At 40.0% G+C, this 19292-nt stretch overlaps 1 protein-coding gene across 1 annotated transcript in view; it reads right to left on the bottom strand.

Annotated features, from left to right (window-relative positions):
- Positions 1-93: 93 nt before the first annotated feature.
- CCDC38 (coiled-coil domain containing 38) overlaps positions 94-19292 on the bottom strand; it is a 37150-nt gene continuing 17951 nt past the window's right edge. The window contains exons 8-16 of the mRNA XM_045187145.3: positions 18880-19043; positions 16507-16593; positions 15695-15776; positions 12865-12922; positions 11245-11396; positions 9854-9989; positions 5275-5480; positions 3184-3277; positions 94-813 (exon numbers count right to left, since the gene is read on the bottom strand). Of these exons, the coding sequence (XP_045043080.2) occupies positions 700-813; positions 3184-3277; positions 5275-5480; positions 9854-9989; positions 11245-11396; positions 12865-12922; positions 15695-15776; positions 16507-16593; positions 18880-19043 (1093 nt within the window). The 3' untranslated portion in view covers positions 94-699. The remainder of the gene's footprint in view (positions 814-3183; positions 3278-5274; positions 5481-9853; positions 9990-11244; positions 11397-12864; positions 12923-15694; positions 15777-16506; positions 16594-18879; positions 19044-19292) is intronic.

Consider the following 19292-nt stretch of genomic DNA (forward strand, 5'->3'; position numbering starts at 1 on the left):
TATTTTACTTAGGGGGCAAATTACATGCAAGCTTAAGAATATACACATTATAGCTAAAATGAAACATCAGCTAAAAATCGATTATGGATATAGAGCACAATTGGGAACTGATACAGGCTGAAGACACAGTTTGTTCACTTAAGAGAATTAAGTTTCTAAACAATATTTCTTAATGTGAATTAAAAACCATTCTCACAGTTACGTTCTGAGAACATAACCTAGTGGTTTTCATTTACATTTTAGACTCCTCAAAACCCTTAACATGTTTTAGAGTTGTACATTATTAAAATGTATACTCCACGTATTCCACAAAGATAAAATGTGTACTATGAACTTTCCTGTGGACTGTTTGGGAAAAAAGAGATCATTTAAAGTCTCATGTTGTCAGAGAATGCCGCTGACAACAATTTAGTGGCCATTCAGCATAGTGACATCAATAAAGTAACTTGGGATGTGTATCCCCAACTGGGACAGCTCAAAGAATAGGTATAAAATGTTTAGAATAATACTTAGGCTATGGGTAATAAAAGCCTTCAACAAAAGAAAATAACTTCCATTTCCAATGCTATAACCTTTAGAACAACAGCATGTCTTCCGCAAATTGGCTAGGCTAGCATACGGTGCAGAATATTGCCATTAGCGTGAACCAGAATCTATGCAATATGCTTAAACATTGTGCTGATGTCTTACGGCTCCTATTCAAGTGAAAAAATATTCGTCCTCTATTGATTTTGTTCTTGTAGCCTTGACTAAAAGTAGTTCTTGTTTGTTACCAGACGGAGGTTTTGAACGATAGACAAGTCGTCTTCCCACCTGAAACAAAAGAAAAAATACTTAGTACTCTTTAGCATAGTCTTTTTCTATTGAAGTATAAGGGAAATACTAATTAACTTGATTTTTTCCAAGGAACAATATGGTTTGAAATAGTAAATAGTCCGTTACAAAGGGATTGATAAATAATGGATGTCCAATGTGGTAGACAAAGCTAAGTAACAAGTGGAACGCCCTAGTATGCAGAAGACAAAGCAGTCAGGTTTTATGGGAAGTGGGGGGGGGGGTTAAGGTGAAGTTGTGTCTCAGACATGGTCAGAAAGAACCATGTTTGAGGCCACAATTCATCTCTGTGTCCTAGCTAGTTTTTCTTCTGTTGGTTAGAAGAGATCACTTTCTTCTGCTGACCACCAGTTGACCGGCATTTGAAAATCCTGTTCATTTTTGAACAAAAACTGGAGACAGCCGTGTGCTGCCTTAAACACTAGGAACCCTGTGTGTTGCCGCCAGAGCAGGCTTAGGGAGATCCTTGGTCTCACACCTGTTCACTCTCTCTGGAGCACACACTCAAGTATATCATACTAATTATACTTGTCTTTTAGTCTTTTCTCTGCAGTCTTTTTGGTTTAGCTTTTATATCTGAATCTGTGTCAATTAAATAGATGAAAAATCTATTGTTACATATTCTACTGCAGGTGAGATTTGATGGGACATCTCCATTGTGTCCCAACAGAGGCATTATCTCTATGTGAGACTGTCCCTTGCATTGCAGAATGTTTGACATTCCTAACCTCAGTGAATTAAATAACAATAGTGCTACTCCCCATAATTATACCAACAAAATGTCCTTAGGGGACCATGATCCCTGAGTTTCTTGTCTAAAGTCAGAGTTTGTTTTCACTGTCAGTGATGTCCTTTGATACCTTTCGTTATTAATACTGTCTGCAGTGTTGGTGGGAGGAGACGACTTGGGGTGTTGAACACACAATACAGTATACAGGTGATGTGTTGTGGAACTGCACCTGAAGCCTATATAATTTTATTAACCAGTGTCACCCTAATAAAGTCAATAAAAAAAGAAAAAACTAAGAACATTTACAGTGATGAAGTATCCCAGCTTGGTAAGAACTATCACAGGTTTTCATACATTGGCAACTTATCGGATCTCCATTTTATTTTGAATTTTAGTTTTCATTGTCATTTTTAGTCTATTTATTCAATGAGCATTTGTTGAGTATCTGCTATGTGCCAGGCATTGGAGATACAGAAGTCATAAAACTCATTCATGGTCTAGAAGGAGAGAGATGTTTAAGAATAATCATTTCAGCGTTGTGGGTTTAGTGAAGAGTATATGCACGTGGAGAGTGACGAATGGTTAATCCTCCCTGGGGAAGAAGAGGGCAAGTCAGGCGTTCATAGGAAGACTTGAACTAGAGAAGTGCAGGCACTTTTTCAGGTGAAACGCTTATTTAAACAAAAGAATTTAAGGTAATCATTACTTTTTGACATACATATTTATAATTACCATACTTTGGAACTTTTTTCGAGTACCTCAACAGGCTGGTAGTGAGGTGCACAATAAGCATTCGCTGTCAGTTAGCTATGACTATGATAAGAGTCAGTGTCCACATTAGCTTTGTAGAAAACCATGAAATTGGGTTCCTGGAATATGTTTCAGACCCTAACCTAGAGGAGGGAGAGTGTCGTGGAAACACAAGGCCCTCACCCAGTGCAGAGGCATGGATTGGACCACAAGCTCACAGTGACTGCCCAATCCCAAACTTCGTACAGGTAATCTTGCAATATAAATAACCTTGGCTTCTGGTCCCGATTTATCTTGTAAATCTGACGTGACACTGAGTATATCATTGTAACTTATACTGTTGATCTCGTTATTTTTCTCTGGGTTCACTATCTCCATTGTCAAGGGAAAGAAGCAAGGTTCATAGCTATCATTTGTAAGAAGGGTATATACAAATACACAGGGTATTTCTAGGAGGACGCAGATGAAACTTAGCAGTTGTTGCCTCCAGGGAGGGGAACTGAGGATAACTAAATTTTCACTGAATACTCTTTCGTATCTTTTGAACTTTGAAACATACTTGAACTACCTATTCAAAAAAATTAGTCTTTAAAATTCTCTGATTTCGTGAACCTGGAGCTAAAGAAAAAGGGGAGGGGACAAGTTTCTTTTACTGAAAAGAAGTCCTAATGGAAAACTGTTACCCAGTAATTTGAATTATTCTGAAAATCACAAGAAACTAGAGAGAGAAGCTGTGAACCAATTGAAGCTGTGAGCCGGAAAAATTTCACTGAGGTGTAACCTGGATCAGTTAGACGAATTAGGTAATTTGTCTGTATACCACTGAAGCGCTCACATGTAGCTGGACCTATCGATAACAAACCACAGACCTTTTTCTTTGGTTGTGCGACTGCTCTTTCCAGAGCAGCTCTTAGCCTTTCCTCTTGGTGTCTTTGTTTTTCTTTCATTTTCTCTTCACGCAACCTGTGAAGAGGGAAAGTGTTCTCTAACTATAAGTCGCAAAGTAAAAAAACCTATACATTATTAATATCTGATAATGAACTATCAAAATATTATAAGGTCTCCATTAAGGTTAAATGAAATTAATAACTTATCTTCACCCATGGCTGTGGCTTTTGACTATTCGGGCGAAAGCCCAACAGCACATCCCGATTGTGTTGAAATGGGAAGAAGTTGCATGTCACCATTTTGGAAGAAGTAAAAACCCCCCATCTTGGTCTAAAGCAGCAGCTCAGCAAAGCCGTCTCGTCACTCACATTTCACTGCACAGTTAATCTGTGCATCAGCCACCTGAATTAACTTCCGGTTTTCCCCACCCCCTTCAACCGTGGTTACTGACATATACAGAAGAGATCACGTGTATAGTTCAACAAATTACCACAAAAGTGTATTTTCCTGTTCATCTTTTCAGATTGTCTTGTTTTCTTTAGGGCTGTTGCGAGGGTAAAATTAGCTGAGACGTCCTAGGTAGTCTGTCTGCTCCAGTGCCCAGTAGGGAATAGGCATTCACTAGGTGGTAGCAATTTCATGGGCCTTTAATTTTAAGTGTTACGTTTATCAAATATTTTTGATGCAGGATTAGTGTAAAGTTAGGTGCCTCCAAGCCATGGGAAAAATCAACTAAAATTCTCTTGATAAGAACAGTAAACAATTGGAATTAGATTCATGTGTCACTACTGAAAATAAGTTGTAATTACCCTTGGAAGACAATTCATTTCCTACTGTAAAAAAGATAGAAGTGTTATTAGTGTAATTAATCACAGGTCATGTTATGGAAGGAGTCATCTTTCATTTATAATTTTTAAAAATGTTATATTTGACATAATTCCATCAGGATCACCTTAATACATTCTGGACATCATTTTTATATGGGGGAAGCAATATCCCCCCTACACCAGTAATACAGTAAGCAATAACAAAATATCTGATATTAGTGGCTAATATTTGAGTACTATGTGCCAAATACGCTTTATTGTTTTTACATAGATCATTTAATTTAATCCTCACAATAGCACTACAAGTCACTATTGCCATTATTACTGCCATTTTACAGGTAAGTTGAAATGTAAGAGATTATTTGGCTTGCCTAAGGTCACAGAAGTTGTCAAGGTGGAACCTGGATTGAACTCCGGTAGGTTAGCTCTCATGCACATACTCCTAGCCATAGTACTAGTCTGCCTCCCAACATTGCTATAACATCAACATCATTCCACCTCTACATGTAAGCATTCTCTACATGCCACATTATACTAGGGATCATATACTTATAATATTCATTGGCTCAAAGGTAGTATATAACAGTGTGAAAATTGTTTGTAGATTGGTGCATTCTGAAAGGTCCCAAGCTAGGCAAGGATGTGGGTTTGTGGGGGTGGGGTATGTTTTGGGGACAATAAGCCTCATGAGATTGTCTTAAGGAATGGATGAATTGATGTGTAAATGTGATGTACGGAAGTGCTGGCAGTTTTGCACAGAGAAAAACGCTTACTGCGTGTCTCTTCAAACAATTCTTTCATAGATTGAGTCTCTCTGCAGTTTTCCAATGAAGGGCTTCTAATCTGTGCCTTGGGATTTTTCATTACAAGTGCCATTCTTCCACATGATAGCTCTTCAAAAATGTTCATATAAATAGTGCACGTTCACCCCAAAAACTCACTTTTCCAGGCTAAAAGGACCCCTTACCCATCCCAAACTAGGTTAGTTGTTGACCTGTCTGGTCACCTGGGTCCCTTCCTCCACAGTGCCTACATTGGTAATGGCACGTTTATTTCATAAGAATATAGGATGAATGTCTCTCCACTAAATAATGGCTCTCTGAGGAGGGCAGGGCTGGCTTTGGTTCCTCCCACTGTGTCTGTGTGGTCATCCTTGCCATATAAGAGAGCTTGCTAAAAATGGAATCCAAGAAAAAAACCAGCTACTCATTAAGTCACTTGCTGCACTTATATAAGATATTGTACTTTTGCCGTCGTTCTTTCTGTTTTATCCTTTCAATTGCCTCCACATTTTCTTTGGGAATGGTTTCAATGAGATCACTCAGTTCCACCAGGCGAGACTCTATCTTTACGAGCTTTTGGACTGGGTTGAGGCTGCCAACCTCACCATCTCCGATGCAGACATTGTACACTTGATTAATTTTTTTACTAAGAGAGTCTATCAGTTTTTCCTGAGAGTGAGAAGAAAAGAACAGAAAACAACCTCTCATCACTATTTGCTTGTTCATTAAGTGTAAAGTTCTGTTTTATTGTATTATAATGAAAAGGGTTTTATATGCTACCAAAAGTTTCTTGTTTAAAAGAAGAACTTTAATGCTACATAGAAGAGTGAGAAAATGCAGCAATGATATTTATAACAATTTATAGTCAGATCATTGCTGTAGTAACAACTCGGATTATTTTCTTTCAAAACAGCTCAATCTAGGTCTAAAAAGTAATTATAATTGTAATCTTTTTGCTTGAATGTTTTTGTGTATCTGATTCCCTAAGCATTCAAGTAGAGGCAACACACACACTTTCAATCCTATTTTGTCTCTCTACTACATCCTTGCAGCACAGCTGTGAGCTTCTTTTTTTCATTTTTTGAGCTTACTAGACGGATTGCTAAAACTATATAATCATCCCGTAGTTTTTAAGTGCATGCCTTAGCTTCCTTTCTAGACTGTAAGCGCCTGGAGGGCAGGAGCTCTTTCTTAGGTTGACATTTACATCTAAAACAGTGCCTTGTCCATAACTATACACTTAATAAATGTTTGCTGAATAAATGGATGTATTCTCTCAGAAGAAAAGAAAAGTTATAAGCAAACGGATTCCCAGGCTGACGTATAAAAGTCTTCAGAGAAGTTCTAAGTTTCACTCGCTTCCATTGGGAACCCATTGCAGTGTTCTAGTCTAAACAGAGGCCTAGGCCAAACCTGCTGATCCCTGTACCTGGCTACTGCTCCGTTTTAACTGGTGGTAGAGATTCTTGAGCTTGAAGATAACGTGTTTCGGGACCAAAAGAAAAGTGCCATCCTTTTTCTCCAGTCTGTACCCAGCATTCGAAGTTAAGAGGATCTCAATAAAGTCCTGGGCCAATTTAATCATTTTCCAGGAAGCTTTCGGCCCCATTGCCTTCTGCTCAAGAAGATGAGAATCACCGTGAAGCCAAGGACAAATAACACTCAAGACAGATGTGACTCCTGGAGTCATGGGACTCCTTACAGAGCCACCAACAATTACAAGATGTTACCAAGAGTTTACTTCCAACAGCTTGTCTCCCACCTCCTGCTTTAACCACCTTTTTGATGGCCCTGGTTCCCACACAGGGCCCTGTTTACCCTTTCTCTCTACAGTAACACTTACTGTATTTTCTAATTATATTAAAAGTAGGCTTTTTAAGAAAATTTGGAGAAGTACGAAATAATATAAAAGTAAAAAAACCCCAGCAAGTCTTACTTGCCATAAAGCTCCTTTTTTTCTCATCATTTCTAAATAACATTTACTGTATTTCCCATTTATATTAACCACACACTCCTTTAGAAATCTGTAGAAATACAGAAAAATATTTCTAAAAAAAATCAAGGGGCTGAAATGTACTTGGGACATGAAAAAACAATATTGCTGCAATGTGAGTCATTTAAAAAAATACATTGAGGTCTGGTTCTGAGAAAAAGCAACTTTAATATGGGAATGGTTAGTTGATGGAAATTTCTGAAGGAGACCTGGAACACTTAAGCATTTTAGAGATGGATGTGCAGTATCTTTAAGTTCCTCCTGTCAAGCAAGAGAGGAAAAGACAAAGAGAAGTGTTTTCTTAAGGTACGAACAGCATGAAAAATAGGATTAAGGAATGAGGTTAAAGAAAATACCAAGAAAAAGAGATTGAGGGCCTGGATCAACCTAGAAGGGCAAAGAAAGGGGTACGATACAGGACTGGAAGCCAAGTGTCAGTCCAATCCCTAGGTCTGCCACCAGATGGCAGGCCTGGCCCAGAGCACCTCAGAACAGTGGCTGTGAGGGGTGGGAGTAAGTACCTGTTTCTCGTGGTACAGTGGGGCAGGATTGTGGAAGACTAAAATGCCCGGAAAGAACTTCAGATGCTTTCCAACAGAATGGGAAGTGATCTGACCAGAGCAGTGTTTACAAGGAATAACATCGAAATTGAGTAGAATGGGGAGATGTCTAGATGTCACTTAAAATTCCAACTCAAGGATTCCGTATTCTAATCCACGTCACATTCTAAACTGTGTGTTTAATATAAACAACTCCCCCAACTGAACTGGATTGGCTCCCTGTTGGGAGGGAAATTAAACCAGAGAGGAACACATTCTGCAAACAGCAGTAAAATAGCTTACATTCCATTTCATGTCCAGTGAAAATGAACAAACTGCTACACGAGCATGGGTGAATCTCAGTGTTGGAGAGAAAGACTCCAGGTAAGCCAGACATATTACACGATTCCATTTATATGAAGTTCAAAAGCATAAAATCTAATTGATGGTGGGAAAGGTGAGGATAGTGGTCACCTTGAGGAGAGGATGCTCGTAATGGTCTCTTCCCTGAGGAAATTCTTTGAGAGATACATTTATGATTTGTGCAATTTCAACATTATACCTGAATTTAAAATTTTATTATCAAAGTAACATTAAATCAATGAAAAATGTTTTAGAGGATTAGGTACAGTTAGGAGTGTGGAAATTTTGAAAGAATCTAATTTATAGTTATCGTAGCTCCAAAGTAACTGATAATTTTGTGAGTATCAAAATTAGGTGCAACTATGTTTATTTACTCATAAAGGATTATGTTTTGCACGTGTTGAGACCTGAAAGAATGGGAGTAGGCAAGCAAGAAAATTCTAAGAAAAGAAAGCTTTTCCCCTGCCAATTTGTTGCTCTCCTTCCCTTTTCCACCCAGTATTTTACCTCTCTAGGATAGTGTGTGTTTTCCCAGAGTGCAATACATGGATGCCAAAACCCTTGTGACCAAAATTTCATAGATAGTCTTTTAGAAGTAATTTTCAGATAAACTGCACCTTCTTTGTTTAGGTTGCCTCAAAGTTTTAAGAGTATTGAAAATGCTACTTTTTAAAATAGCTGCCCTAAACTTGGATGAAAGGGGTTTGGTGTGAGGAAGGGGGAGATATCACATTATCTTAATTGTTCATGTCAAGCAGCTTCAGAATTAAACATTTGAAGGGTGGAACCAACCCAGGTGTTCATCGACAGATGAATGGATAAATGTGGTAAATAAATACAAGAGAATATTTTTCAGCTATAAAAGGAATTCTGATACATGTTACAACATGGATGAACCTTGAAAACATGCTAAGTGAAATAAGCCAGACATAAGAGGACTATTGCATGATTTCACTTATAAACGGTACCTAAAATAGGCAAGTTTAGAAAGAAAGCAAATGGAGATTTACCATCTGCTGGAAAGAAAGGGGGATGAGGAGATCGTGTTCTGTGGGTACAGAGTTTCCATTTGGGAGTGGTGAAAAATTCTGTAAACAGGTAGTGGTGATGGTTACACAACGTTGTGACTATACTTAATGCCACTGAATTTTACACTTAAAATGGTTAAATGGTAAATTTTATGTTACGCACATTTTACCACAATAAAAACAATGGTTAAGAAAAACCAGCATTGAAGAATTGAAAGATAGCTGTCATCACGCTTTGTGCTCTAGCAGTGCACAACCCCATCCCCCCTAACTCGGGGCTGTACCCCCCTAGGAATGTGTGTGTGCGAAGGGGAGCTTTTTATAACCCTGCTTACCTATGGGTAGGGAAGCGCAGTCATCTGATACAGTTCCCCCAAGTCCACTGCTTGAAGATCAAGTTCATAACCATAAATGTGATGTTAACGTCACATAGTAGCATGAATTTTCATTTTATTTGAGATTTTTACAAGAAAACCAATGTTTGCTGGAGTTGTGGGTCTAGAAACCTAATCATTCATTCAACAAACATTTATTGAGCACCTAGTTTAGGGACACTAAACTTAGCTAAGAAGGGCAAGAAATCCCTGCCCTCAAGGGGTTTGTGTTGAGCTGGGAGAGACTAATGTGTAAATAAGTGAGTACATTAGTGTGTGTTACAGGTGCTCCGGTAATGAATCATCCATGCAGGACCAAGGAGGCCAAAATCTATTACAAGCTCATTGTTGGTCAGATACTGCATTCAGTGTTGTTTCAGTGTCTCCTCTCTTAATTATTTGCTCCTTAATTACTACCCAAATGATCACAGGCAGTGAGCTACTTCAATATGTATACACTCTCACTAGAAGAAATGTATTTATAGAGGGAAAATGTCAACATCATACTTTGTAGTAATTAGAGCAACATTTTAAGAGAACCCTAATGCCAGTTTGAATGCTTTCTATCTTACTACGTAAATTGACGTATGTACAGACGAGATCATTCCAAGCTGGTTTTCTGCCTTTGTCATCAGCCCGGGGCTTGTGGTTTCCTTTCATCCTCCCATCCCAACATCTGGTACACAGGCAGTGCAAATGATCATCACGAGCCGGAATAAAATCACCATAGGCAAAGAAGGCTTACCTGGGCTTCTGAATTAAATTCTCCAAAACTAAACAGCCTGGACCTTAATTCCAGTTCTGCTGCTTTTTCCTCTTCTCTCAGACAGTTAGCCTTAAGCATTTCCTTGTGCTCTAAAAGAAACTCTATGTTGCTATTTCTATGGCAAAAGAAGAAACACTTGTCTGTAATATGTGGTTTGGTGAAATAAACCATCAGTCAGGAGCTTCAACACTCCTTCCAGATCGTGCATTAGCATCCCATACCTAGCAAGCCAAAGCCGAATTTAAGACATAGCCAAAGTACATGCAACTTTTCAAGTTAAAATGAGAAAAATGCAGTCTGTTTTTAACTGCCATGAGGAAGCAGTTTCTTCCCCTCTACTATTGTCATTTTGAGGTCCTCAGGTCCCGCTCATGGAGGGCAACAAAGCTGAGGTGTTGGGAGCTCAGGGTGTGAGATCCAGTATGTCTGTGCTCTCAAACCTCTGGGGAGCCAGGGCTAAAACCCTCCTGACTCCCTGCCCTAGAGATGCGGATATAGATCTAGAGATGGGTTCTGACGTGGACCCCCTTTTCCTGCCCAGCCACACCCGCCCTGTCGTCCAAAATCGCATCGTCAGAGGCAGGGGGACTGTAGCTGTGAGGATTGGGAGGGGAGACATTGATTAAAAGGATACATTAGTGATAACAGGGGGCCATGAGATGATTTTTAGGTCCATAACTTCTAAACAAGTTCGTTTGTTCCAAAGTTTAATGTAGTTTGACATACTATTTAAAAAGATTGCCGTCTTCTGGCCCAGCTACTGTTCGGAAAAAGGTTCTAGACATTTTTATGGTGGGTAGACATAAAGCTCTGTTCTCTGTGACTTGAAGCTGTTTGCCAAAATTGTAATAATACAAAATTTTACAACAGGAATTTTGTGAGTCACCAAACCCAGCGTCCTTCCCCTGACAAATTCCTTCCTATCATAACCCTAACATATTGACATGGACATTACAAAACTGGCAACACCATTTAAGCTGTTTTGCTGAGGAGAGTCACAGCTGAGGAAAATGCGTTTGTTAGCATTATCTTTGAAAACATGATTTGATTAGCCAGATGATTGGGTAAAAGTTGTAGTGAACAGAAATTAAGGCAGTAGGTGACACGTCGGTTCTTTTTAATCTTTTATTGCAGCTAGCTAGGAAAATATTTTGACAAATGAAGGGAAGTAGGGACTAAAATTAAACTAAAGCCAGTCTATTCTGTGTAAATACAACTTCAACTCTGTACATTCCACAATGTAAACTATTAATAAAATTTTCACCCTCAATTGAGAGAGACCACAAGGAAGGACCACACATGAATACATTGGATTTTTGTCTCTGGTTAGAAATTGCTTAATAGAATAAACCTTGTTTTCAATTACTTACATTTTATCCTGTATAAGTTTTTCTCTTTTATTCACATCTTCAAGATTTTCATCTACATCTTGAGAATATTGTACCAAAGTAAGATTCTGCTCTTCCAGCTCTGTGAGGACTTGAAGCAGTTCTGCTGGTTCTTTGAAATAAAGCTCTGGCTCCTAATCAGTCAATAATGAAGAAAACAATTTATTTAGAAATATATTGTCTATATTCATGTGACTTACCTGGAAAAATATGTTCTGGAATATGATTCTGTTTTTGAGGGAGAGACGGGTAGAGAATGGCAAAGGAGCCTATGCCCTCAGGAAGAGGATATTTGAGGTGTTGCGGGTAGATGAGAGGTTTTGGGTGAAAAGAGGATGAGGAAAAGAGAAAAGAAGCAAGGGTGGCTGGAAGAGGCAAGGGAGAAGGAATAGAAGAAAGATAAAGATGGGGGGGAAGTGAAGGTCATCTTTTCCCCATATTTTAATTATATTTTCCAAAATTTTAGGAATAAATATGTATTGTTTTAAGTATATTTAATTTTTAAAGAGATGGGTATTTATACACCCATATTAATCATATTTCCTATAGCCAAGGGGTGGAAACACCCCAATGTCTATCTGTGGATGAATGGATAAAAACAATTTGGGGGGCGGGGAAGAAGGGGAAGAGTCAAGGAACATGTATAAAGAACTCATGGCCAAAGAAATGGGGACGGGGTGGGGGGGGAGGATTGAATGTGGGAGGTGGAAGGGTAGGGCAGGGGAGAGTAATGGGGGAAAATGAGGAAAACTAACCGAATAACAATAAAAAAAAGGAAAATGTGGTACATTCATACAGTGGACCTTAAAAAGAAGGAAATCTGGTCACATGCTACAACATGGATGAACCTGGAAGACATGCCAAGTGAAACCAGTCACAAAAGGACTAATAGTGCATGATTCTACTTTTATGAGGTATGTAAAGTAATCAAACCTTAGAAGACAGACCCGTGGTTGCCAGGGTCTAGAGGGGACGGGGGATCCGGGAGTTGCTCGGTGAGTGTGGAGTCTCAGCTTCACAGGATGAGAAGGTGCAGAGACCTGTTGCCCGCAGTGCGCAAGTCAACGCCGCTGTACCGTACACTTAGAATGGTTAAGATGCTAAATTTTATGTTATGGTTTTTTTACCATAATTAAAAAAGATGAGTAGGGTATATTTTATATATATATACATTTAATATAATAATGGATGGTGTTTTTAAGGGGTTTTTTTTTAGTTCTTTTGAGTTTCTACGGTTGTATTTAGGGTGGAGTTAGCTCAAAGCCAATCCTGTCGCTGTGAAGGGCTGTTTGATCGAAGGTCGATTTATCTTACGGTTCAGCTGCTCAGTAGATCTGAAGCCTCAGAAAATTGGTGGGCAGTCAGGTCAGGAAGTGGCTGCTTTTTACAGGAAGACTGCAATATATATCCCCTAAATTGTTATCTATTTATAGACACTTACTTTTCGTAAAATATCTGATGACAAAGTTGAACTACATATACAACTGGGGAATAGTATCAGAATTGTATTTTCTCCTGGAAAGTTGTAGAATATTTGGAGTAGGAAATTTTAATTTCAAAAGAAAAAATGAGTATTTAAATCAAGAAACATAATATGGTTACCAGATCATAGTCCAATTCATCATCTGAACTGTCTTCCGAACTCCTACTTGCGGATTGGCTGTAAAGGAAAAAATACCTGATTTCTGAGCCATTTTCTGTCCACAGATTTGCTTTCACTTCTAAATTTTCTTCGGAAACTTAACTGTAACATAGTTTTTCTCAATAGCTTGTTGAGCCTTTTAAGGACCTTCTTAATTCAGGAATCAGTGGATTCTATGAGCATATAAAAGAAAATCAGACTCGCCCAGACAAGGGTGATGTGCAAACCAGGAGACCACGAGAAAGGGCTCTGCCATACAGTACCAGTTATTTGAGGTGCATCAACAGAGTAAGGTCATTTGTTTTAAAGAAACACATGCCCCGAAGTTGCCACATCCATTCTTGCAGTCTTGGAAAACTACATGTGCCCTAGTGCTCAAAAGAAAGTTTGTACCCTGAGTGATACAATATTTGTGTTTGTTTCTAAGGACACATTTTAATTTAAAAAATATCTTCCAATGAGGAAATGTTGGCCAGGGGATGGGTGATAAGATGCATCCTTGAACAATTATGTGGCTTGCAAAGGGGCTCTGGAAAAATTCTTTAAGAAGGATATATTGAAAATGATGGGAACAGAGAGAAATAGGAACTTGGCATTTCCAAATCAGGTCACATTCATAGATAACATGGATTAAGACTTTAACATATCTTTTTGGGAGACATAATTCAACCTCTAACGAGATTTAACATAATTCCTATCATAATACCAGCAAGATTTTTTTGTAGGGATAGACAAGATTATTCTAAAATGTATGTGGAAAGACAAAGGAACTAGAGTGGTTAACACAAAGGGGGAATGAAGTAAGGAGAATCGGTCCACCTAATGTCAAGAGGATAGCTGTGGTAGTCGGGACCGTGTGGTGTCAGCGGAGGTCAGTGGGACAGAGTAGAGAACGCAGCATCAGGCCCGAATGGACGTGCCCAGCTGGTTCTTGACACAGGGGCCAAAGCGATTCGAGTGGAAAAGCTATTTCAACAGAGGTGATGGGGCAGCTGATATCCACGGGCCACTAAAAGCCCCCAGCTCAATGTAAACCTCATCCCTTATATAAAACACGACCCCAAATGGATCACAGACCTAAGGCAAATATAAAACTTTTAGAAGAAAACCTGAAAAGCATCTTTGGGATCGAGGGCTAGGCAAAGAGTTTTAGGCTTGACATATAAAGCATGGTTTATAAAAGAAAAATGGATAAATTGGACTTTATCCAAATAAAAGACCCTCTTAAGGGGATGAAAGGACAGCCTACAGACAGAAAATATTTGCAAACCACAAGGTCACAAAGTACTAGTATCTAAATATATAAAGAATTCTCAAATGCCAACGGTTAACCCACCCAGTCAGAAAATAAGCAAAAGGCAGGGATAGACATTTCACCTGAGCGGCCCCAAGGATGTGAACAAGCGCATGAAAAGATGCGCAGCGCCGCTAGCTACTGCGGAAATGCAAGTCAAAGGCACAACGAGATACGTGCATCTATCAAAATAGCTAAAATAAGAAAGTAGCGAAATACCAAATATTGGTGAGGAAGGAAAGAAACGGATCCCTCATACATTGCTGGTGGGAATGGAAAATGGCACAGCCACTCTGGGAGACAATTTGGCAGTTTCTTTAATAACTAAACTTGCACCTACCACCCAACCCAGTAGTTGCATTCTAGGTATTTAATCCCAGAGAAATAAAAACTATGTCCCACAAAAAGTTGTGTAAATACAGTTACAGCAATGCCATTCATTATAGCCCCAAACTGGAAACAATCCAGATGTGTTTCAAAGAGCGAATAGCCAAACTGTAGTGTGTCCGTACCACAGAGCACTACTCAGCGGCAAAAAGGAACCGACTGTTGATCGACCCCGCGTCTTGGACTGATGCTCAGAGAATTATGTGCAGTAAAACATCCAATCCCAAAAGGTTACATACTGTGCGATCCCATTTAGGTTACGCTCTTGAAATGATAAAAATCAGCAATGGAAACAGTTCAGCAGTTGCCCGGGGCGAAGGGTGGAGAGAGGGATGGGGATGTGACTATAAAGGGGCAACGTGAAGAATCCTGGGGGCACGCTCTGTATTTGACTGCATCTTGACTGTATGAGTGCCAGTATCCTGGCTGTGGGATTGTATGGCAGTCTTGCAAGATGTTACCTTTGGGGGAATCTGGGTAAACGGTGCATGGGATCTCTCTATTATTTTTCACAAGTACATGTGACTCTACAATTACCTCAAAATAAACATTTAATTAAGGACAAAACAAAACCAGTGACTGCTAAGGGCCACAGTGCCCCTGGAATTCAGAGCACGGTGTCTGTGTTGACTTTGGTCATGTATGACTCTTGTGGATTCTGTGGTGCTGGCCCAGAGCCTTTCCTTGGGACCCGTGTACCTAACCTGGGCATCAACATATTTTCTTAAAGCTCCCTGGGTTAGGCAGGGTTGAAACAAACAAAAATGCTTTATGGTCCTACTGCAGCAATTCTGAATGACCTGGTGAATTGCAAACACACAGTCCAGCAAAGTAACTTAATAAACAAGTGAGCAGTAGATTCTGAGAGGCAAAGACCCAAGATGCAGGGGGCAGGAATTTTCTGCAAATACCAGTTGCAGACACTTCTCAGAGAATGCAGGGAGGCCTGTAAGACCTCAGTCAGCTCAGCAGCACACAGAAATGGCAACTGCCACCTCCAGCACCCTACTGTGGGCGTGGCTACCTGGTATGTATGTTGAAGAAAGGCTAACAGAGATGTTTGCTGAAAGACATTGTTTCCCAGAGGGTGCATCCAGTATGTGTTCTACCTTACTAAGGATGTCCTGCTTTTCTCCGCGGCGTGAGTGGACTTCTTGCGCAGTTTTCCTGTTTGAAAGGTCCAGGCAAAGTCTGTCGTTGGCAATGGTAGAGGTGAAAAGAAATATCATCAGAAATTAATCCTTGTTATTTGGTGCAAGATACACATTGTTCTGTGTAGATATGCCCATTACTTTAAAAAAGTATTAGAATTATAATCATAGAAAATGGAGCTCTTTTATTCTACTGAAATTGGATTACAAGCATAAGAATAAAATCAAAGGCACACTGGTCTTGGGAGTGGCATTTGTCAAAAACGATACAAGTCACAAAATCAGGGACATAAATTGTGAAATAAAAATCACGGTTCTAGTTTTACCTAATCATATATATTCCTAATCACGGAATTTTTTTTAATCGAGAGGGAAAAAATGGCGAACCTTTCAATCAGTACATCTTGTGGGGAAACCCACCTTTGCCACATACACGTTGGCCATGCCCTTGTTCCCCCCACATCTCCGTGCACTTGGTCTCCACACGTCAGTGTCTAGGCCTCATCCTGATCTGACACTGAGCAGTGGGCAGAAATGGTCTCGGGCCGTTTCATCCCGTGGCCCCCAGGTGCCCCCAGGTCACCTTTCCTCACACCTGCTCTGTGCTGACTTCCAACCACACTTTCTGCTACTCTGTCTTAGAACCGCAGCAGGCCTGACTCGCCCCGCCCTCTTCCCATGTTCGCTTACAAGTCCTGGACCTCCAGTGTGAGAAGGGTACCTGCTCTGGTTTTACTTTTGTGAACGAAGTTCCAAATCTCTTGTGTTACCTTGGTTACCTGATCCCGGAGAATAGTCATCTAAAAATGATGTCCTGACGTCCTCAGCACTGGCCTCTTCTTTCCTTGCATTTAATTCTAGAAATAGAAAATAAAGCGAGGGGAGAAACATGTCTGAGGACAGCCTTGTCTGAGGGAAGTCAGAGTTATTGTAAAAGCTTCCAGGGGCAGACATGTAAGATGGGGACATCATACCCAGCAACTATATGAGGTAGAAGGCAAGGGCTAGTCTCTGGAGCAGGCAGAGTGATGAGGACTAACCTGCAGGGCACGAGGAAGTCTCCGTTTCCCACATCAATCTGCCATAACCTCTAAAACTCCAGTGCAAGCCATTCACTGCTCTGGACTGAGCACTCATTGCTGGCTGAGCATCCTCCAGTTAGAAGGCAAGGCTGGGAGCAGTGAATCTTAAGCTGTTAGATGTGAATACTTCTCACTTTTCCTTTCACTTGTCTTTTCTTTTGTCAGACATCATCACTGTGCTCCCTCAATATTTCATTCACATTGATCCAGTTTAATCCCACTCAGCACAGTGAAAGACACAGGGGAACTGGGCAGGGCAGCAGTCTGCGGTGTGCAAGTAAATGTTTAACAGCCAGCTCCCTGGGAGGAAATTCTCTGATTTGTAGTTGATCAGTTTCTGTGATGTGAATGTTCTTACCCCAGAGTCTCAGAATCAGCTCTCGGCTGAAGAATCTGCAGGTCTTCAGAACTCTCTGGATAGCCCTCTCCTCCCCAGTACTCTGCTCTGGGAACTCCAGCCACTGTGCCCACCCTGGATCCGCTCTGTCTTTTCAATTCATGGGGACTACTGGCCCCGCCTGGGCTCCCCCTTCCTCAGCTGCACCCGGGAAACTCCCTGGGCAGTACCCAGGGGTCGTCCTAGGGCTCTTCACATTTGTGTCCTCTCTCTAAGGGGTTACTTTGCATCACTCCTGATGTCCAGTGTCTGAAAACTGTTGCTTCATAGGTTTTTCAGACTTTTCAGGCAGGAAGGTGTCTTGTTCTTGTTACCCCAAAGTTACTAGAAGCGAAAGTCTTCCCTGGTGACCCCACTTTGGTCATTTATTAAATTCTTATATATAATAGGATCTATTTCCCTTCATTGAGCTGACTTCCAAACACCACTACCATACTGTTTTAATTTCTGAGACTCTGTGAGAATATGTTATGTATCTTAAAGGATTGTAACAGGTAATGAATACACTATACTTATATAAAGCTACCCATATGAATCTTAGTAAACGTTAAGCTCAACTTGTTACTCTAACCTGATTTTTCTCTCAAAACTAGAACTTGCATGTTACAAGGGTTTTTTTTTAGTGTACTTCGCAGCTCAGCAGTTTCAGTTCCTGTGTGAACCAAAGGAGCAGCCTCACCTTGAGGCCCAACGGCTCAGACACAGGAATGCAGCTGTGGAAAAACTCGATGGGCAGCTCAAGGCTGCTGACCATGAAAACCCATGTCCAGACCAGCAGGGGCACTGCCTGCGCATCCACAGCCCCCAGCCCCCAGATCTCTTTGTTCTGCTCCCCTCTCCCTCCTTAATAAAGCCTCTGCCTGCACTGAGATGTTAAGATGGGCTTTGGGATGAGAGTCTCCCATCTTCCCAGATGGCCAGCACTTGAATAAGCCTCCTTCCTTCTCACCAGCGCCTGTCGCACGAGTTCGGCTTTTGTTGGGGCAGGCAACCAAACCTCGGTTCGGGTCCAGGGCTAGTAATGGCTCCCCTCTCCATTACCTTCTTCCTTCACGAGGATTTCGGTTTCTAGATGAACCTCAGAATCACTGAGTGAAGTTCTCCCCAACCCAACACCCAAGTCCCTGACAAGTTTTTGGTCACATTTTTATTATAATTCCATAAATCTTATACATCAATTTCAGAAAAGTTGTCAGCTTTACAGTTCAATCTTTCTATCTAAAAACATGATATATTTCTCTATTTGTCAAATCTCCAGGTCACACAATTAAGTTTATTGTTGCTTTCTTGGGTTTAATTTCCTAGTATATCTCTTAATTAATAAAGTTAGTTTGTTTAGGTTAATATGTTAGGCTAATAAATATAATTGACTTTGTGTTCATTTACTCAAATTATTTTTCAGGCTTTATGTCTGGGAGGTTCTAGGTATGCTGTCATATCATCTGTAAATAATATATTTTCTGTGCCTCCCTGTATATATTTTTATTGCTTTATATCTGTAATTAACCTGAGTTTCCAAATTAATAATATATAATATCAGAGAGAGTAAGAATCCTTGTTCAGGTTGTGCTTGAAGTATTAACTACTTAATAAATAGCAAACAAACACTGAAGTTGAACATTTTAGAACTAGGGATACTTACTAAAATGAAGGATGTGACTTACTTGTTAATATTTCGGGGAGAGTGCTGTCCATATTCTCTTTACTCTTTGACACCTGCACCCTTTTCAGTGCTTGCTGGATCTGCCAGTATCTTGGAGACAATTTCAGCAGAAAAAGTCCATATTTCATGTACTCTTTAAGAAGGAATTCTGCTTTTGATATCTCACTACTCAAAGGAAATGAAGATATGATTAGACACATCTGTGTGAAAACATGTCCTTTTTTAAAAAAAAGGTTTTACAAAATTCATTCTTTTGATTACATACTTACTTAACAAAAATTCTAAGTGTGGCCATAAAGATATAGGCAGCAGTAAGATATGAGATGAAAAGAAATAACCTCTAGGAAATCCATTGGAATAAACATGCCCCCGGATAAGCACGATTAGGACACACGCTACTTATTTATTGCTGAG

The sequence above is a fragment of the Desmodus rotundus genome, chromosome 3, assembly GCF_022682495.2.
Source record: "Desmodus rotundus isolate HL8 chromosome 3, HLdesRot8A.1, whole genome shotgun sequence".
Lineage (NCBI taxonomy): Eukaryota > Metazoa > Chordata > Mammalia > Chiroptera > Phyllostomidae > Desmodus > Desmodus rotundus.